At 43.3% G+C, this 22060-nt stretch overlaps 1 protein-coding gene across 4 annotated transcripts; it reads right to left on the bottom strand.

Annotated features, from left to right (window-relative positions):
• Positions 1-600: 600 nt before the first annotated feature.
• On the bottom strand, positions 601-20769 carry LOC147902831 (protein CLP1 homolog). 4 transcript variants are annotated; one of them, XM_087373284.1, is made up of 10 exons: positions 20534-20769; positions 20240-20308; positions 7899-8042; positions 7380-7621; positions 7146-7284; positions 2746-2802; positions 1473-1607; positions 1157-1392; positions 993-1037; positions 601-857 (listed from the first exon to the last, which is right to left on the bottom strand). In XM_087373284.1, exons 1-10 carry the CDS (start codon positions 20705-20707, stop codon positions 773-775), a joined length of 1326 nt encoding a protein of 441 aa, XP_087229410.1. In that variant the 5' UTR covers positions 20708-20769; the 3' UTR covers positions 601-772. The 4 variants fall into 4 exon arrangements, with proteins under 4 accessions (XP_087229410.1, XP_087229411.1, XP_087229412.1 ...); XM_087373285.1 differs by having other exon boundaries at positions 7899-8079; positions 20482-20670; XM_087373286.1 differs by having other exon boundaries at positions 20482-20670.
• Between the last annotated feature and the right edge of the window lie 1291 nt (positions 20770-22060).

The following is a 22060-nucleotide window of genomic DNA, read 5'->3' as shown; positions in this document are numbered from 1 at the left end:
TTGACTTGTACACAAACTCAAACCTAGTGACCAAGGGGCCATACCAAATGAACCCTAACAATGGGAAGGTTGTGCAGGACAACACTAACAAAACGGAGCAAGCAAGCTTAATTTTCTATTGGATTATTCCGACTGGGTGAGTGGAGTTATCATTGTGCCCAAAAGAGACAAGCAAGCTATTGGTTTGTGTGGAATATGGAAGCCTAAATGCTACCACACGCACCTATTCCTAGATAGGGTATTGGACATCACAACTAGAATGCCCTTTACTCTTTCATAAACAGTTACAGTGGGTACAACCAAGTCAGGTTCAAATCAAGGACCGCCTTTGTAACCAATGGGGAACCTATGCATATAGGATGATGCTTTTCAGGATCCATAATGCACAGGTGAAATTTCAATGCTTGGTCCAAGCCTAGAACATTGGGAAACTCCTAGAATTTTTCTTGGTTGATTTCTATGTTTCAATGGCCAAGGTTCCTGGCCCATCACCTTAGGAGCAAAGAAGGGAAATATTTATGAGGCCCCTACTAAGACATGCTCAACTCAAGTTATAGCTACCTTCCAATGTGAACAAATCATTCTCAAATTTGGTGGCAAAACTTTCAATTCAAATCCTTTAAGAACTTGAAGGATTAGGCCAATGTATGCACCACTCATCGAATGTGACTAGTCCTGAACATTGCAAAACATCAATTGCACAGCCACCTTTCTTTCAATTCACCAGAGCTGACATTGATCTTCGATGTCAGTGGCCGACATTGAAACTAACTCACTCAACCCATGGCAAGGAGCCTGCTAAAAGGAGATGATTTGGGAGTGGGCCAGGGCAAGGTGCAACATAAGATAGCGTTTTCCTGAATAAGAAGAAATACAACCTGATATTAACAAGGAGAATGAAAAATGAAAAATAGAGTATGTAGTAAAACAAAACCAAACTATCAAAAAATTTCACAAATCCTCTGAACTTAGCTGGGCAAAGATTCTGATACCTTGGGATATCAACATCGGTGACATATATAAAACCTGCTACATTACTGCAAACACATAAACATTTTAAAAGCTTTCAAATTTTTGAACGAGAAAGTCTCTGTAAAGGTAATGTATAGAACCATACTACTGGTAGATTAGCAGCACATGGTACAAGATCACACACCTGGAAAGTAACTGCTCTGGCTCTTTCGCATAAGAGACTGCAAGCACCGAATGAACAAGATCGTGACTAATTGTCACAGGCACCACACGTCTAGGATCTGCTGTTGGCTCTGCACCAATGGGAAGCGCTGACCTTGGGGCTTGAGGTCCTCCACCAATACGAAAAACTTGCAATTCCATGAAGTTGGCAGAAGCTGCATGTGGTGACAGATCATTGGACAAACCATAGAAGTACTCCTGTCACAAAGAACAACTAAACATTTACAGAATGGTCCTGAAGGATCTCACAACCAGCACATGAAATTTAACGAGCTCACCTTGGTCCTTGAATTCCTTGTCTGCTGTCTAAACTTTGAGCTCCGTGCAACCACACCACCTGATTTATGAAGCTTCACAACATCAATACTGGGGATGGCTTTATATTTGTCTCGCAACATGCTGTAAAGCTTCTCCTGTGACCAGGCATTCCAAAACTGACATCAGCATAGATAGACTTCTCTTCCGCATATGATTAAAATTATTTCAATGGCCAGTGTTCCAAATTTTAACTAGGACAGTTGCACAATTGCATCACTACAAGAGGTTCCAAGATTTACTTTCTTCCCTTTTGACATTTACTAATCTTTTCCAGAAACAAGAGACTAAGCTACGTTAGTGAGTAGCGGGAAATTTTTCATCCTCATCTCAAATCTCAATTAAATATCTTGAATTTTGATGTCTCATTTACCTAATCTTTGTTCTCATGCTTCAATGCTTACAAAGTCCTCAAAGACAAAATTGTATGATACTAAAACCCTATCTAAAGTCCGTCCATCAGCATCTCACACCCCCATGTGCTCGGCTCTCTTCTCTGTGATCTAAGTTTCCCTAACCGCTTCCCCTCACCACAAACTAGCAGCCACAATCTAGCAGCCTCCATTTCCATCTCCCCTTGCCTGCTGTCTACCTAAATCCTGCACCTCCTCCTGCTGCCTGGTGCAACCTTGGAGCTGCCTGTCACTCCCTCTAGCCTGTCACTTCTAAAGCTCTCTGGAGATGCACCCAAATTTGTGAAAGTTTACAGAAGTTTGCAGGCCTCATAACAAGCAACTCAAAAAGAAGGCTGAAAATTGAATCCAACAATGCAGCAATTCTAACGACAGGACAGCACCTAGATAATCTATTCAAAAGGTATCAATCATATGTTTAAAATTTCCCATTTCCTTTATCCTACACTCCCTATAATGACCACTCTCAGTAAAAATTCATGCTACTTAATATAACATCTCCTCAAAAACCAAAGTTATACACATGGATGAGCAGTTTGTCGATGGGCTTGTTCAGAATATAAAAAAGTAGAATGGGACATGACCATATATCACCATTCAAGGAAAGCTGTAGATTGTTTCAGCGCTTCATTATAGATAATAAACCGTATATGACAATAACCATGTTTGAAGCTTGTCCATATACAAATCCAAACTTGTCAATTTGACACACGTTTAATTATGATACAAACTCATAATCGAGATTCAAGTCCCTCTATTCAAGACATTCATATTCCACATCATCATCTCAATCATTACTGTATTGTAACAGTGTTGGGGTTACCTGACCAAGAACTAAAATTATATCCACATTGAAGGCCTCAATCGCTTGCAACAGCAACTGAAATTAAAAAACGTCAGATTCACAATTAAATAGGCTTAATTTATATCTTCCAAATGGAACCCACTTGAGGCAGGTTGAAACAACTAGATAAATGACACAGCACAAATCGTCCTACAACAATTCCATAAACAGGCCTGATAGTCTAACAGTACTCGCACACAGTCATCAAAGATCATGCATTCAATCATTACAAACAATTATTTTTATTATAAGATCAATACACTAATCTTTGCAGAAAAAAAAGACAATGTTTAAGCTCATTAATTGACCAACAATAACATATCGATGAGAATTTTACTTCTGAGTTTGGCAGCTACAATTATATACAGACCATGTTCACTTGCAAGTCTGAATCTTTCTAAACGCTAATTTCAATCCTTCCATGGATCTTTTGAAAGAAAATAGGACGCAGCAGAAGAATACACCAAAACGCAAATACACAATACAAAACTGGAGAGATACACCAAAGCTATTGATACAAGTGATGGCTACTGCCGTCCACCCGTGGGCTCTCAAGAGAGAGATGGAGGACTGTAAGCACTAAAGATCGGATTATCCCAAGACAAGAGGAGCGACTATTATATAGTGCGCTACTATCGAGCCGTTACTATAGATCTTTTACAAGTCTTACTATTGGGACGGAGGCCTCCGTTCGCCACCGGACCCCCAAGCTGTGGGGCTACTGCCCTCCCAGATCCGCCTACAACTTGGGAGGCCTAACGCCCCACCACCAGCCCCTTCCCCCCCCCCCCACACCTGACCCCTCTCAAGGCTGGTATCAAGCTCTATCCCACTCAACTAAATGGTCAAGCCTATGGCTTGCTCTTACTTTATCCACATAATGTTCCATGGCATAAGACTATGTCCTAGCAACCCCCCATGTGTTATCATCAATTATTATTGTATTTGATTAGCAAAGCTCAGCCAGAAAGACGAATGTGTTGGATGTTATTAACCGCGTACTATTTTACATACCCGAGCATGCACACTTCTTGGTGATTACTTTGTCATAATTAGGAAAACTCCGTGCTCTTAGGGAAGGCAGTGGGGGTATTTGAACCCAAATTTGATTTATGCAAGCTACAAATGCTTGTGAAGATGAGAGCCGTTCAATTCAGCCTCTCTAAAATAGAAGAATTATCACACAAATCCAAAACAAGCCATTCAAATTACCTTTCGAGAGGTTGGAAGACAAGCTCTTAGACAAGCAGTGTGTCTTCCTTTCGCATTTGAAAATACAAGTTCGTTATTCTACTAATTTCCTAGCACTTGCCCATTTCTGTCTCAAGGTTAGCATTCAAATATCCAAATTAGGGATTAAAGAGCATCGGAAACTTTTCCTCCTCCTCTAATGCAATCGATATTAGAGCTTCCATCTCAGTTAGCCATCTCCAAGCACCAGGTACGAAAGGAGATGGGCCTATTCCTCTCACTTAGACCCCATCAATGGCTTGTGAGCAGCCCAAACTTCCAAATCCAAAGTCACCATGCTTGCTCTTAGGTCAAGACGACACAGAAATTCATGCATCCAAGTCAATTAGTCTCCCACTCAACTTGCAAGAGCCATAAAATCTCCATTGTTTGGTTAAATCCCCATGGGAGTCCATTTGACACTACAATCCATATGAAAATGCATCTTTCATGCAATTTCACGTCACACCAGACATTTTTGGTTTACAGTGGATTAGTGGGTCATAGCTAGCCCATGGTTGTGTAAGGCACTAGGGAATGATGGGATCAAGGTTTTTGCAATGCCAATTCAAATTTGACCTCCATTTCCCCGTTAAACCTTGTAAAAATGCCTATTTTTGCAACTCTCACAGCACACCAAAACAATTGATGTAGAGTTAAATGCAATCTAGTCAACGAGATGTTGTATCTTGTATCGATGTCATGACAATCCCAATGCTAGGCGATTCAAAGAACACTCGCTCTCGTCACTCATTTACTTAACATTAATGTTTGATGTACATTAGGATTGCTCATCGACTACGTGTCACACAAAGATACGCAACAAGCTTAGCACGAAACACTGGGAGCAGATTATTTATTGTTGCTCTAACTTACGTATGTTGCGCACATGCCTATGGCAGACAGGTAGACTTTTCAACTTCCTATATTGTAAACTTATTTTTGCTCTCCATACTTGTAAGTTGTACACAATGAACCTGGTCAATTGACACTTGTTAGTTGTAGGTCTTACGTTCTAACAACAATCCACACCTCAAATTTTCAACTAAATGTGAATGAGTGCAAGCTATCGGCGAATAAGCTTAGAAGTGTCACCAGAGAACGCGATCCAGAGCAGAACCAGATTTTCAGGGACCTCTACTTGAAGCTGGAGGAGATAGATCGACGAGTGGCACGCACTCGCATTAGGAGAAGGGTAACCATTCAAGTTAGTAGCACTCGTGGTGGCAAAGCATCCACAGCCCGTATTAGGACATCCGTGCCATCGGCTCCCCGAACCTATGAGGCGCGGCTCTGGACCACATCAACCACATCCGTTGCTGAGGACACCCCTGTGGCTAGAGAGCCGGAGTATGATGAGGGCAATGTGCTTAGTAACTAGAAAATGTTTTATTTTCCTTCGTGTTGCATTGGTTAAATGTAACGGATATGCACGTTAAAGTGTTGTGCAAGGTGGAGGACTTTGGAGCGTGCTAAATTCCCCCACTTTTTAAAGGGATAAAGCACAAGACAACTGATCCGCCAATTAATGAAGGGCCCACTTCGGCTAAAAGCATTAAAGGTGCCCCACTCTATGGAGAAAAGCACCGACTTTTGGGAAAGCATAAGATTTTGGAGAAAGCTCGACTTTTTAGGGAAAAGCACATAAGGCGCACGCAGAATCTGGAGATCACGAGCGAGTAGTAGCCACAGCTCAAGGTGCACGTGCAGGTTTTGGAGCAGGAATGATGGCTGATGAGAAGCTTCATTCAGGCAAATGCTCACAGCAGTGCAGGAAAAAGCAGGGACACGCAGGGAAAGGGATCTGCATTCCTACAGAAGTCCCCCAGTGCATCCAAACATGCTTGCGAAGGGGCTGAGCATATTTAAGTGCAAGCTTCATTTATTTTTTGACCCATGGGATACCACATAAACGCCACACGCGTGCGAGATAGTGACACACGTCATACTTATCCTATCCACGCCTAAGGACACTTCACATCCACACAATGAGGGACACTCACTCTAGCACACTAGGACTCACACTAAGACTCCGATAAACAAGTTACAACAGGGGGGCGGGGGGAGGGGGGGGGGGTTAATAATAATATGTCCACATTCAGATATAACGTGGCTAGCATTAAGGAGGTCATGCTGACCTAGGATTATGGATCATGTATCCTAATCTTGGATTGGGGGACTTATAGCTACCCTTGTCGCGACAAATTTATGGCCTAGATTGTATTAGACTAACAGATGAAATATATTACAATAGAAGGTAGATTATGTAGGCTTAATGGCCAAAAGCCATGATGGATTATGTATTTGACTGTAGTTGATATTTATATAAAGATGAGCACTCACACATATGGGTCCTAGGGGGTAGGAATGGGTAGGATGCATGGTGCATTTGAAATGAAGGCATTCATGAGTCATACGCTAAGGGTAGTGAAATGGGGTACGTGGGCCGTGGATCCCAGGGGCCACTATTGAAACGGTGGTACCCTTTCATGTCTCACATTCATGCTCCCTTCCCTTGCATTCTCTTAATTCCCTCTCAATTCTGAACGTTCCCGAGCATGTAGAGGAGTCCATAGCAATAGTACATGTGTCTCATACACATGAGCACCCTCCGCCATTGGAGGGCCAATGCAGCATCATAAATGCTTTGTATTTTCTATTTTGTTCATGACAGCCCTTGGTACATTTAGGACAGTCTTAGAATTGAGACACCTAAGACACCATGTGCTTGTATAAGTGTGAGCTTAGGCTGATTCGGGTCATTCTTGAGAGTAGCCCTGCCAAGAATGCCAGACTATGCTAGAGCCCCTCCAAGCCTATGTTTCCCTACTGACATATGTATGCAGCTGGGGCTGCCTGATATGGGACACACAGTCTTACTTGGAAGCGTACTCTGTATCTCTAAAGTGCGAGCGAGTTCTTTCACTAAGCCTTTGTATGGAATAGATATTTACAGGCTTGATAGTGTGCCATCCATAATGCACACACAAAGGCCATTGTATAAAGAATTTTTAACTTATTAAGATGTTGCTCTACGATTTGAGTGGTAGGAAGGTAAGAAAACCATAGATGCATTCAAATCGTGGATGCAACAAGTCGAAAAATGTGTATACATGAGTTTAAAGAGGGATAATTTGAGTAGCCCTTACTTCATAGCCCACACCTTCGACCCATCCCATAGTATTGATCACCATGCCCGCTGCACGTGCCTCAGGGTTTCCTGCAAACTGTATCTCTAAAGTGCGAGCAAGTTCTTTCACTAAGCCTTTGTATAGCTCAGTATTCATGCTGCACATATCCATCAAGAGATTTTAATGAGAGGCATTTTCAACAAGCTATATATAATCACAAATAATAAATCCTGATTTGGAGAAACATATTACCTTGGGGAGGAGTGTCCGTAGAAGTAAACAATGGGAGCTTCCAAAGGAATGCCTTCAATAGGGTCGATCGGCATTTCAATGGGAGTAGCTGCTAGAGTACCTGGAATAGTGACAGAACCTTGACCAATGTCCAGATCTACAAAGGTTGGCTTCCAACCTTGCCTGGTCGCCCATCCTAAAAGCATTCTTGTAAGGCTGCTCTTTCCCGAATCACTAGGACCCACCACAATCACTCGTGGTCCCTGCTCCAATAAAATTTCCAATTAACTAGAGCTCAAGTAACTGCTTTTATGTAAAGGCTACAAAAAATGAAAACATCCATACAATTAATTAACAGGTCAAGTAACTTCTCTTATGTGAAACTACAAATATATATATAGAGAGAATATTCCATAAAATTGAAATTGAGAGAAAACAACTAAACGCAACCTAGAATAAAAATCTTAATCCATGTCTGTACATAGCATTTGCAAAATAGATGGCAATGTATCATAACTCCATGTTGGGTACCAGCAATACCTGTGACTTGGTTAAATCTTCAGGCCTCCTTGCAAGAGGTGTAACCAATGAAGCAGCTGAGACAGATGAAGCAGTTGCATCTTGGGCACGAGCACGTCTATGCTCCAATATTGCATGCACATTGACATAGCTCAACATCGGTGTCTGCAATTCCCAATCCCATCAACCCCACAAAGCATGCCTGTCTTACGAAAGTCAGTCTCTTCAAAAGAAACCAAAGAGCAAATTTATAGCCACAGACCTAAAAGCTTGAACAAGACAAGATCCATGAGTGCACACAAATCTGATCTCTGCATCTGGTAACCAAAATCAATAGACCCAGCAAAAGTATACTGTTGCTTACAACAAAGAACTATTTATTTTCAAACTTAGTGACAAATTGCTCTTAAAATGGTTTACAGTGCTCTTATAAATGTTTGATACATCAAAAGAGCACTAAAATAAGTCCTATGTGGACTATACATTCCTCTCTACATCAACTGTGCTTTAGGCCACGTAGAAATTTACCAAAATATAGTGGAAATGAACGTTGGCCAAACATACCTAACCATGATCCCCATAAAGGTGCACCCTCCAGGTGGGACATATCTTTGTTAGTCTTGTAGAAGAGATAATAGGGAAAAACAGAGAAACAGGAGGATATACAGAATTGAAGCTGAGCAAGTGAAGCATTCTCATTATTAGAGCAAGATCCTACCATGTTGTACTATAAAAGAGAGACCGTCATCTAAGAAAGAATAGGAATAGTTCCCCAGTATCTCATATAGTGTTTAATCTTTCTATTCCAAATCTACAGCAACCCCTGCATCAGTTTGCTGTCTCAGATTTGGTTCAGTTCCAACTTGTGGAGCTAGTGCAGAAGTCCACTACAGTTGTCAGGACTGACGTTTGCTTCCTCCAACTTGTGGAGCTAGTGCAGAAGTCCACTACAGTTGTCAGGACTGACGTTTGCTTCCTCCAGAGCTTCTCTCATATCTTCACTTGTACTGAGTTCCTTTTGTGATATATATATCTTCTTCAGCCATTAATTGTCTTCAGTATTGTTTTATTTGTCTCCAAGTATTTTCTTTATATAGTATCAGAGCCAGGTGTGCCAATCGACACCTGAGCCTTGATCTGGAAAGCTTGGAAGATAAATCATCACCTGAAGATGTCTTCTCCCTCTTCCCCGAAGCGATCTCAGCCTGAATCAACCTCTATTCAACCACCACCTTCGACATATGTCGAGAGAGAGTCTGCTAGGATTGAAGGTGATGAATACCTCTCCAAACTCTTTAAAGAATTTGCTGAATTCTAGAAATGGAAGGAACTTGAAGCAGGTACCCGCACACCTCGTGCCTCTACCTCTCCACGGTTCTCTCCAATACGTCAACAAGGACCTCTATTCAACTCAGAAGAAGCTGAGCAACATCTCAAGTTCGGTGCCAACGAAGAACAAGTATCCCCTGACAAAAGAGGACAAGCCGGCATGAGAACATTGGATTATTCGACAGTGCCTATTCCACAAGAATCAGTGCAAGGTATGTTGCCCTATTCCCTTAGTGCAACTCCATCTGTTATGCAAGGCATAGGAACAAGTAATCACGAGGACACAGATCCATACATGCATGTGAACACTCGCAGACGAGAAAGGAGAAATGCGTCTGACAATGAGTTTGCTTTCGGTTCACATTCTTCCCTCCCTCCCATCCCTCTCATCTCTTCCGCTGCCATCTTTCCTCCAGTGGCTTCTCATCCTCCTCCTTCTCCCATGCCACTGGATTCCTATAGTTTATTTCCCTCTATCTCTCCCGCTGCCTCTTTTTCACCTCTCATGTCTTATCCCGCCTCTCATATTCATCCCTCCCCCTCAGGACCTTTTCCAAATTCTTTTATTCCTCCGGTGATGCCACCTCTCTCTTCTTCTCACTCTGCTTCTATTCCAAATTCTCTTCTGCCTCCACCGGTTGCTTCTCCCTATCATTCTCTTTCTTCCCCTCACCCTGTCTCTGCAACAGCCAAACATGCTTTCACTGATATGACTCGTTTTAATGGGTCTAATTATACCACATGGTCAAATCTTATGCGCCATGTGCTTGATTCTCAAGACCTATGGGAACTCGTTCAAGGTACCGAATCGCCTCCTGATCCTCATGTTTATCCTCCTCAGGTAGTTCGTTCGTGGCGACATCGTAATGCCACTGCCATTGTTGAAATTATGCAAGGTCTTTTACCTGAATTTCACTCTCAATTACAGCATTTTGATCTTGCCTCTGAGCAATGGGCACATCTCACTGACCGCTATGCAACTCGAGATCGTACTCGTCGCATCAATCTTGACCATGATCTCCAACAATTCCAGATTCTTGCTGACGATGATCTCAAGGTCCAACTAGCAGATTACCGGCGGTTAGTTGCTGAATTTGCCACAACTGGTCCTCCCAAATCCGAGGATGACCAAGTTACTTTCTTTTTAAATAAACTTCCGCCCAAGTATTTCAGTTTTATGCAACAAATTATTTCTCAACCTTCTCTTCCTACTTTTTATGAGTTTGAATGTCAACTTTTGCGTTATGCTCGTCTTTACTCTCAGGTCCACCAAAAACATAGCATTCCTGCTTCAAAGGGGGCTCTTCTCTCCGGGATTTCAAAAGATCAACCTAGCTCCGGAAAGCCCTCTCCTACTCCTAACCCCTCTAGTAGTAAACCCGCCTGGCACTCTCTTCCCAAAAAGAATAGGTTTTGTCAGCATTGCCAGAGAGTTGGGCATATTGACGATGAATGTCGCTCCAAAGCCAAAGGCCTTCTTCCTCAGCCTCCCACCACGACTCCTCAACCACCCCGTTGGACTCCTCAGCTCCCTACCACGACTCCTCAACCACCCCGTTGGACTCCACAGCCCCCTACCACGACTCCTCAGCCACCTCGTTGGCGTCCTAGGGGTGGTCCTCCTCCTCCTCCTTCAAACACTGGTCTCTGGAGACCCCAGGGCCATGTCACTAATCACTTCACTCCATCTCCTCCCTTTATAACTCCTGAAGGTCTGTCTGACTGGTCCACCGGAGATTCTCTAGACTTCACTTCTCAAGCCTTGATCCATATCACCGAGCTTGACTCCTCCTCTCCCTTATCTGGGTTAGCTTTTCATACTCTTCCATGTGGCTCTAAATCTTCTTGGATCGTGGATAGTGGAGCCACTCATCATATGACCCCTCATCCTGATCTCTTCATTTCTCGCCAACCGGCGACAGGGGGAGTCCGTTGTGGCAATAACTCTGTTGCTACTATTCATGGTGTTGGTTCAATAACTTTTGATACTGACAAAGGTCCCAATCTTGCTCAATTGGATCAAGTGTTTTATGTCCCCCAATTAGGGGTCAATCTTCTTTCTGTTCATCAACTTTGCCTCCTTGGTCGCACAGTGCTATTTACAAAGATGCATGTTGACATCATAGATGAGTCCTCGGGACTCCTTCTAGCTCGAGGTGATGCTCAACCTAATGGTCTGCACTTTATAACTCAATTTCTTGCGACTCCCTCCCATTGCGGTTCTGAGTTTCATCGGCTTTATGGTAATGCTACCCTAAAAGATCCAACTGACACAGAACGATTATGGCATTATCGTCTGGGACATTTGTCTTATGACTCTTTATATGAAATGTCTCGGGATCATCTAGTTGATGGCCTACCTAAATTATCGCGAGCTAAAGATATTTGTCATCCCTGTCAATTAGGTAAACAAAGCCGAACTCCTTTTCCTTCTCATTCCACTTCTCAAGCCAGTGAGATTTTGCGTCTAATTCACCTCGATATTAGTGGCAAATCTCCTGTTCCTTCCCTCAATGGTTCACATTATTTCTTCTTAATTGTGGATGATTACTCTCGCTATCAATGGGTGTTTTTCATGAAAGAGAAATCCGACACTTTTTCTTTCTTTGCTACTTGGGCTCGCTTGGTTATGAACCAAATGGGAAAGTCTATTGGGATTGCTCGTAGTGATAATGGTGGTGAATTCATTTCCCATGAATTCACTCAATTCCTTCAAGAGCATGGTATCCAACGCCATCTTACATCTCCAAATTCGCCTTCCCAAAATGCTCGTGTCGAACGGAGACAACGTACTGTCATGAACATGGCCCGTTCCATGCTTTTTACAGCCGAGTTGCCTGAACGTCTCTGGCCCGAAGCCGTCAATACTTCTGTCTATATCCTTAATCGCTGTCCTACTCAACCCATCCTGAACATGACGCCTTTTGAGGCCTTCTATGGCTATAGTCCTTCTATTTCTCATCTTCGCATCTTTGGCTGCCGCGCGTACACTCATACTCCCAATGATACTCGCGGTAAACTCGAACCTCGTGCTGAACTTTTTCTTCTAGTTGGCTACTCGGCAGAAGCCAAAGCTTATCGATTATTTGATCCTCGTACAAACAAAGTTTTGGTTCGCCGAGATGTGGTCTTCGATGAAAGAGCAGTGCTAAAAAATTCCTCTATTCTCTCCTGATGACGTATCTACTCCAGTTCCCTCCGACAATTCTCCACCCGAAATTCCTTCCTCTCCTCCCGAAACATCTCTCTCCCCACCCATTGCTTCTCCTCACGACCCGCTGCCACGCTGGTATCGCCAAACTATGAAGGATTCCGGGATTATTCCTGTCGAACTTCCTCCTTCTGGTCCTCGCCGCTCTACTCGAATAACTTCCTCTACTGCCACTACCTCTTTTTTTACCACGGCCTATATCATACATTCTGAACCTGCCACTTGGCAGGAAGCAGTTAAAAATCCTGCGTGGCATCATGCTATGGAACAGGAGCTTGAAAGTATTGATCGCAATCAGACCTGGATCTTGGTCAATCGACCCACTCACAAAAAGGTCATCGGAACCAAGTGGATCTTCCGAACAAAACTCAAAGCCGATGGCACACTGGACAAATACAAAGCCCGCTTAGTAGAGCAAGGATTCCGCCAAAAACATGGTATCGATTATGAGGAAACCTTTGCCCCTACTGCTCGGTTAACTTCCTTTCGTCTTCTTCTCGCCCTAGCTGCTCATCACCACTGGACTATCTATCAAATGGATGTCAAGAGTGCCTTTCTCAATGGCTACCTTGATGAAGAAGTCTATGTGACTCCCCCACCAGGTTTTTCTCCTCCTGGCCATGAAAATAAGGTTTTCCGTCTCCGCAAAACTCTTTATGGGCTTAAACAAGCACCTCGATCATGGTTCCACCGGATAGACACCTTCCTCAAAACTAATGGTTTTCATTCTACTCCCTTTGATCCAAATTTATATATCCATCATTCGTCAGAGGGGGTCTGCTTTATTTTACTCTATGTCGATGATCTTTTGCTTTTAGGCTCCACTCCCACTACACTTCAATACATTAAAACTCAACTTAGCATCACTTTTGAAATGACTGACGGCTCTCCTATTTCTTAGGCATGGAAGTTGTACAACATTCTGGTGGTATTTTTGTTTCTCAACAGAAATATGCTCTTCAACTCCTTGATCAAATCATTCCTCATGAGCCTAAGCTGGCTGCCACTCCCTTAGATCCCACCGTAAAGCTCTCAAAAGACTTGGAGTCTCCTCCCTTTGATGAACATCTCTATCGCCAAGTTGTTGGCAAACTCCTCTGGCTCCTTCACACTCGTCCTGATCTTGCTTACTCCGTCTCTATTCTCAGTCAGTATTTTAATGAACCCAAGCTCACTCATTGGCATGCATGTATTCGTATCTTGCGGTTCATTCGTGGTACTTACTCTTATGGTTTACATTTCAGACCAGGACTAACCCTACAGGGATACACTGATTCCGACTGGGCTGGTGACCCGGACAATCGTCGTTCTCATGGCGGCTATATTTTCTCGTTTGGCTCGGCACCTGTTTCTTGGTCTAGCCGTAAACAAGAAACTGTTGCTGGTTCTTCTACTGAGGCTGAATACCGGGCCTTGTATGATTGTACCACAGAGGCCATATATCTCCAACAGTTTTTGACAGAGCTACACTTTCCTTGTACTGAACCCACGATCCTCTACGTCGACAACAAAAGTGCCATTGCTCTCGCAGGCAATCCCATTTTTTCCAACCGCACCAAACATGTCGGTGTTCACTTTCATTTTACTCGCGAGCAAGTGGAATTAGGTACTATTCGGTTGATCTATGTTCCAGCTGCCGATAATCATGCTGATATTCTTACCAAGCCGGTTAATCGCCCTACTCTTGAGCATCTCTGCCCACGGTTGGGGATTGGTTTACCTCCTCCTTCTTCTTAGCAGTTTTTTTTTTTCTCTTTGTGTACTTAAGGAAGTGAACAAATCCCCTGTGAGGGCACTCCTTCAAGTCTTTCTTTTTTGTACCATCATCTGGGCATTTAGTGAAGATGAAAACCTACTTTGTAGGCATCTCCATCTAAATGAAAACCCTTTATTCCAAAAAAAAAAAAAAAAAGGGGCTGATGAAGATGATAGATCACTCATGGAACACCTCTTTGCTTCTCCTGTCTACATTGGACATTGAGAGGGGGTGTTAAGCCAGGCAATCTCCAATTCTCGAGGACAGGATAAACAGGTACAAACACCACTGGCCGAACCCTGTCAAAGAAACCCCGGATCGGAGGCAAAATCCACAACCAAAGATCTGTCAAAAGCCTCGGTTCAGAGGTCAAACAAAATAAAAAAAATTATTAAAAAAGTTTTTTTCTGGACTGACCAGATCTGGCCGACCAGATTGACCTGGTCGGTCAAATCTGACCAGGTCGGTCAACCTGTTGGTTGACCGACTTAAAGCCCCTTCCTATTTAAAGGGGGGGGGGGGCTAGGTATTCCACAATCTCCTCTCTTCCAGCTCCAGAGGTACCTGCACACCCTGAGCCACTTCTGCCTCCTGGCTGCCTCCTCTGCTGCCCTCCTTTCTGCTCCAGATCTGCCCTCTTTTCTGCCCCAGATCTGCCTTCCTTTCTGCTTCAGTTCTGCCCTCCTTTCTGCATCAGATCTGCTCCAATTTCTGCTCCAGATCTGCCTTCTTTTAGCTTCAGATCTGTCCCAACTTCTGCTCCAGATCTGCCCTCAACTTCTACTCCAGATCTACCTCCAACTTCCGCTCCAGATTATGTTCTTTCTATTCCAAATCTACAGCAACCCCTGCTCAGATTTGGTTCAGTTCCAACTTGTGGAGCTAGTGCAGAAGTCCACTACAGTTGTCAGGACTGACGTTTGCTTCCTCCAGAGCTTCTCTCATATCTTCACTTGTACTGAGTTCCGTTTGTGATATATATATCTTCTTCAGCCATTAATTGTCTTCAGTATTGTTTTATTTGTTTCCAAGTATTTTCTTTATAAGGACACGTGTGGAAATGAGCACAAATGCAACCATTGAAAGAGGCTTGGGTAAATTATGGGTGCACACTCTTATGCAATGGTCGGATGTACACAAGAGGAGTGTGTACAACATTTTGGTGTCTGGGACCATGTTTTTCAAAGCCCTAGATGCCTATGCCAGAAGTACAATGATTACCGGATTGTACATTTCGAACCACATGTGTGTAGCCATATTGGAGATAGGTGCGGAGAATGTGGTGCAAGCGGTGACAAATAATGGCAACAATTGTGTGGCTATGGGTGAGATGTTGAAACTGGTTCCCAAAGATTGTGTGGACACCATGTGCGTCACATTGCCTTGATCTTTTGATCGAGGACCTGTTAAGCAAATGCAAGTTTGCATTAACAGATACAAGATCATTTGCCTTCTGAACCCAACGCATGTTCCTCTTATGGATGCAATGTTTCCAAAATTGCTCCACAACCGCTCAACGGGCGAAGAGCTAGCTCCCTAGTTGAGTATACAAATGGCCAAACACTGCAACAATGGAGTATCTTCCCCATAGTCCTCCCACCAACGAACAGAGGAAATCTTGAACTTGCGATGGAGGGTATTCAAGTTCACCCTTCTCAGGTTATGGCCAGTATTTGGTCTGACACAGTACACACTCTGATGGCCATATGGGCGAGCATGCAAGGATCCTCCAAAGCAGCTACTGCCAGGAGAGTTACTTTTTTCAGAGTTTGGAGAGGATCTCCTTTCTTCTCTGAGTCTCTCCAAGGTTGAGGTGGCATTTTCAGCCTCCGCCTTGGTTTTTTATTAGCTCATTTTGAGCTGTTTTTTTCTCATGCATTGCATGATGTACTCCCGCACTTGAGCTTGCTCTCGCGGTTTTCATTCATACTTAATGAAGTAATTTTCTTCAAAAAAAAATGGCCAAAATGTAGTGATAGAGAGTCAATGGTAGGATCCACCCAATCCAACTTACCAATATCCTTGAAGAGATTATTCAGCCCATGTGCCATGCAAGGAGTAAAGGTAGCATAAGGGTACTTCTCTTCAAGAATCCTCCCTACTGCCGCACCATCAGAAACAAACTAAATAACCTGATCTGCCCCTACATAATCAATAGACTCCATCCAAATGCTAGCCAGTCTCTCACTTGACTTTCCCTCCTCTGAATTATCAATAGCTTTCATGAAAAATCTAGCCCCTCTAGAATATGCAGTGATGCCCTGAATCGGGCAGCTCCTAGTGTCACTCCATCCATCTCCCATCAATGCGACACCACATTTCAGCCATATGTATTTGATGGGAGCCAAAGCCTACTCTAAGGGGCCTTCTCTGCTGCTAAAACTATGGTCCACATGGCCTCAAATGAGGGAGAAGTGTAACTAGGTCCAAAGGCTGCAATCTCAAGTAAAGATTGCAAGCCTTGTTAAAGGTAAAAGCATCGGCCCACTACAGCATTTACATGTGCCCTCCTCCCAGAATGCCATGAGGCCACAAGGCTAGCTTGCAAGACTCTTGGGCCAAGGGCTGATGAAGTGGGAGTCCTCGTATGTGCACGTGAAGCTCTACTCCCAAAGGAGCTAGAAATAGAAGCACAAGGAGAAGCTGCTACACGTGGGGCTGCCGATAGTCGACCACAAGAATCAAGAACCTTTTGCCGTGTTGCCTCAGCGTCCAATCTATCTACAAGTGCCTGAAAACGTGCGGCAACTGCAGCTGGAATATTTGCATCGCAACAAGTAATGCCTATGTTCTTTACTTTTAGTAAATGATTCCGCGTCTCAAGAATTTTCAGCATTACAATAGAGGCAATGCCACTTGCATGCTCCTCCTATTGACTTGTTATAGAGAGGTTTAGGTCTCACCTCCTTCCACCACGGAGATTTGTGGTCTTGGTCGAGGCCATGAGGAGTCATTGAGAGAAGGGGGGGCTGAGAGAAGGGGGAGAGAGTGGGCTGACAAAAGAGGGAGAGAGTTGAGAGAAGAGGGGTGCTGATAGAGTGGGATGAAGCCTAAGAGAACTTACTTAGAAGGGGGAGAGAGTGGGCTGAGAAGACTCGAGAGAAGGGGGAGAGAGTGGGCTGAGAAGACTCGAGAGAAGGGGGAGAGAGTGGAGAGAAGCGATGGAGAGAAGGGGGTTGAGAGAGTAGAAGGAAGTGGAGAGAAGGGGCTGAGAGAGTAGAAGGGGAGAAGATGGAGATAATAGATAGAGGGACTCTGAAGGCTGGAGTAGATGGAGGGAGGCTGGAGTAGCAAAGGCTTGGAAATGGAGCGGTGCGGCACGTCATTGTTTTCTACCGGGTCCAGACCTAGAACGTCGGGTTTAGGGTTGGAACGCGTCCCAAGAACGCCGAAACGGCATTTCCTAGTACCATAGGCCCAAGGGACGTTCAAGACACTTCCGGACGTCCCCTAAGTCTCCTCTTTCTAGAATGGCATTCCAAGCATTCCGAATGCCAGAATGTCGTTCCCTAGTAACTATGATAAAATCAGCCATTCCTACGTACTTGGTTTTTCAGTAAGCAAGCCCACTTCATTTTGGTAAGAAAAACCATTAAGGGAGACCATATGGCCACGCTGTTTTTAGCACAGATCTTCAAACACCATGCCTAAGTCGATTTTTAGTGATCGAGACCGCACGATGACCAATTTGTTCTGGCGAGCATTGTTTGATTACATGGGTACAAAGTTGAATTTCTCATCTTCATTTCATCCTCAGACAAACGAACAACACGAGCATGTCAAAATGTCAACTCTATCATATTAGATCTTCTAAAGTGTTATGTGTCCCAGCAGAAAGCCGAATGGAAAAAGTATCTTCCTCTTGTGGAATTTACACAGAATAATAACATTCATAGCTCCACAGGAAAAGCCCCATTCAAAGTCATCTATGGAGAGGTGATTTTGCCACCTATCCTCAGAACAAAAGATGAGATATTTGCAGCTGATCAGTATGTTTGAGACTTGGACACTGCCTTTTCCCAGGTTCAAACAACAATTGTAAGATCTCAACAAAAGCAACAGAAGGCTGTAGATAAGCACAGGAGAGGGATGAATCTCCAATGTTACTTACGTTTGAAAAACCACGTCTCAAAAAAAGGAAAAGAAAAAGTATACTCAAAGCTGTCTCCTAAATATTATGGGCTCTTTCGAGTTAGTGAGTCCATAAATGAGATCGCATATCGACTATAGTTATCCGAGACATGGAAGATTCACAATTTTCATGCGAGTGTTCTCAAAAAGTATCAAGGACCAGAGCCAACACAACCAGCTCAAGAAGAGCCACTTGAGGTGAAAGACAAAGGACCCAGCAGCAAGGTCATCTGCAGATACCTTGTCAAGTTTAAGAACTATCCGGCATTTGATGCTAAGTGGGTAGATGAGGAGTTCTTTTCTGAATACCCTCACGTTTTACAGTGAAGCTTTTCAGTTGACTTATTTGAAGTTGAGGAGATGTCACCATTTTGTGCTTCTCCCAAGAAATAAAGAATAATCTTTATTAGAATTGACTCTGGTCAAAGAATGTTGACTTTGGTTAGCTAGAATACGTTTTATCGTTTTTACTTTTGCTTTTTAAAAACTCTAGGGACGCCCACAAGGGACTAGGATTAATCCAAGAACTAGGAATGCATGCATTTCACTAACCTTTGAAGGGTTTAAGTGTTGGTGTTTGTGTAGGACTTGGAAGAGTGCTAAAAAGATCATAGATAATGGAGCAAGTGCCAAAAAGCAGGTTCCACAAGGCCAAAAAGCATTAATGAGGGCCCATAGGGTTCTAAAAAGGCTATAAAAGCTGCCCCAAGGTGGGCAAAAGCAGGAAAGCTTAGCTTTTGTAAATAGTAGCTTTAGAAAAGCAAGTCTAGCTTTTCGCTAGGCCAAGTCTATGAAACAAGACCCTCAGAGCTCCTAGATTCATTCAAGAGTTGTACGCAGCTTTATGCTCTTCCCAGAGCCAATTGTACAAAGCTATTTTTCTATTGCAATAAAGACCTTCGAGGGGAGGCAGCCCTTCTTTCTGGCCCCTAGTGCTGTATATTGTCTTTTTCTCTCTCCCACAGTATTCTTCCCTTGCTGCGAATTCCTTCTACTGCTCTCCCACACTCTCCCAGGCTGTTGTGTGATTTATTCTAGCACCTGAATCCTTTACCCCTTGCGTGTGTGAGTGTCCAAAGAGAGAGAGAGCTTGCTGCGATTTGTGTTCCAGCCATCAGAGGGCAAGCCTACCTGCTGCGATTACCTCCCCGGTGCTCCAAATTGATCCAGAAGCCAAGACCTTGCTGCGAATTGCTCCAGGAGGCCCAGACTCTGCTGTGAATTGATCCAAGTCGTCCGGGAGTCCTGGGAGCTAATTTCAGTGTGTGTTTGTGAGGTTTGAGAGGAAGAAAAGTGAGAAATCTGTGTGAGAAATAGAGTGAAAGAAAGAGAGAAAATTAGAGAAGGATCGATCGATATTTTGGATTGGGAAGCAGCATCCCCTATAAACCACTCCTACGAGTTAAACAAGCAAGATTACAGGTCCTATGTCCAAGAACAACTTAAACAAAGGAAAACCAATAGGGTAAATTTGCCAAAATAATCATACCGGGAAAAAAAACGTAAAGTTCTCACCTAGGGTGCCCATCCAGGTATGACGAGCAAGAGAGAGAGGAGAAAATTTGATAAGATTCCTACAAATGAATGAGCCTTGCAATGATACATAGTATCTTAAACAAATATAAATCCATGAACATGCCCAAAACCCTGTCCTTGAATCCTATAGCACACGTGAGAGAGGAAGAGGATTTTTTTCGATCCAAGGTTTATCTTTCTCCTTGGTTTCATAGAGCTAAGTGAAGGCTTAGCTTTTTGGGACTCGAAAGCCTTAGGAATTTATCCATACCATAAAGCCAATATCATGTTTTTGTATGAATTCTTCCAACAATCAGAAGTATTGCCTTCAATCCACGTATGACGAAAACCAACATTTCATTCTACAACTTTAGTTTCTTGGAACACATGGTAAAATAACCATAGGGACAATGCGATTACCTCATCTGCAACATAAGCCACTTCGGCAGTTCCATCTATCTCAACTATTGCTCCATTCCATGTAAACACCTAAACCATCCAGGAAGAAAAACGTCAAGACGCTTATGGGCATCTAATCGAACTTCTTGCGCCAGCAGCCAGCTCAAAATTAGGTGAAGCGATAGAGTACAGACAGCAAAAGACGAAAAGCAAACAGCGAAGTTGAGCCGTGTATTTGTTGGGATTGGCAATTCTTCCATGACCTAGAATTTCTTAGAAGCAACCATCACGTCGGTCTCAAAAGCAGGAAGTTACTGCAAATTTGTGGGAGGCCGGAAAGGTTAGCCAACATTGAGGAGCCAGCTCGGTGCCGAAAATTTCTGCAGTACCGCTGACAACTCTGAGACGAAGGCTAGAATCCCAAACAACTTCAACCCTAAGCTCGCTCTCCTTTGGAAGCTGAAAGCGGGTTATAGAGCTGTTGGCCATGATGGCAAGGAAGGGCAGGGACTCTCTGAAGTTTGAACACAGAAAGAGAGACTTTTTGCCCTCCCTTTTTAAAGGTTGACGATTAGCACGTGACCCCAATATGATAGGGCGAGAAAAAGCACATTAATTAGTCTTGGTGTGCCAATAAAGGAGGGAATAAAGGGAGGAGGGGCATTAATTATTCTCGCTGGGAGGGAGAGACTTAAGATTGGGGAGGGGACGGGAAGGGGGAAGGGCATAAAAGAGGACAGGAACATCCAAAAAGGTGAGGAGGATGAGGGAGTACTTATAAAACTGTTATAACGTTTGTGGGAGTGTTAGATATATAAGGTCATGCATTGTGCACCAAGGATAGCAACCTTGCGAGGCAAGCATTTAACCAAGTGGAAAAAAACTCTGGTTTCGAGTTCAAGCCCCGGGGGCATCTTGCGAGGGCAGCTCAAGACCTCATATGGGGCGTTGTTTGGCACTTACCAAGAGTGCACAAGTGCTCATGGGCAGTATCGTGGTAAAGCAACCACTTTTGGATTTAAAAGAGAGAGCAAATAGTCTTTTCAAGGGAGCTGAGCTATTAAAAGGCAATTTTTGTAGGATGATCTCCATAAATGGCAATTGAAACATAAGCAAGTTCACCTTCCTTGATGTTATTACTTGCATTTTACACCACCTTCCTAGACCATGAGAGCTTGAGGATAGATACTTTATTATTGGTGATTGTCACATTTTTTGAATCGATCCTTGAAGCCTATGCACATAATCCTTTGTGTAGTGACACATTTTAAGCAACAGGAACTAATGATTGTTTCTTTTATAGCTTAGTTTTACGAAAATAATGACCACGTAAAGTGATATTGTTCTTAATATTGGCCTAACTAATAAATGACCTTATGGAAAGCTAAGCATAGCTATAATCATTTATTTGTTGACATAACATAAGCAAGGTTGATGGTATCATTTTCTATACATGAGTTTTATAAGCTATAACAAACGAGAGATATAGTATAACACGTCAAGTTCTTGAATCCACTAGAGGGTTGGTGTCCTTTCTTGAAAGCATGTTTAAAGAAAGTGAGTTAATAATGCATAAAGCCCATGCGAGTAGAAAGCTAGCATCCACCTATTGTTTGAGCCAGGTTGGTTTTAGTGTTCTTGTGGCATGAGTCCTAAGGGTCACTAACTCACCTTCTTGAAACCATGTTTCAAGAAGGGACAATAAACCTTTAGTGGACTAAGAAACTTGAGTATGGTATACCATATCCTTTGCCCTAAATGTTGCACATCCATAGTTTATGGGGTTGATCAACCTATGAACTCGGTAACCATGTGACATTGCAAAAGCACATCCTTCCTACA

This window comes from Dipteris shenzhenensis, chromosome 4 (genome assembly GCF_047967505.1).
Source record: "Dipteris shenzhenensis isolate YYH24624 ecotype China chromosome 4, Dip_SZ_1.0, whole genome shotgun sequence".
NCBI lineage: Eukaryota > Viridiplantae > Streptophyta > Polypodiopsida > Gleicheniales > Dipteridaceae > Dipteris > Dipteris shenzhenensis.
The sequence above is the reverse complement of the archived record's forward strand: the minus strand, read 5'-3'. Positions and strand labels throughout refer to the sequence as shown.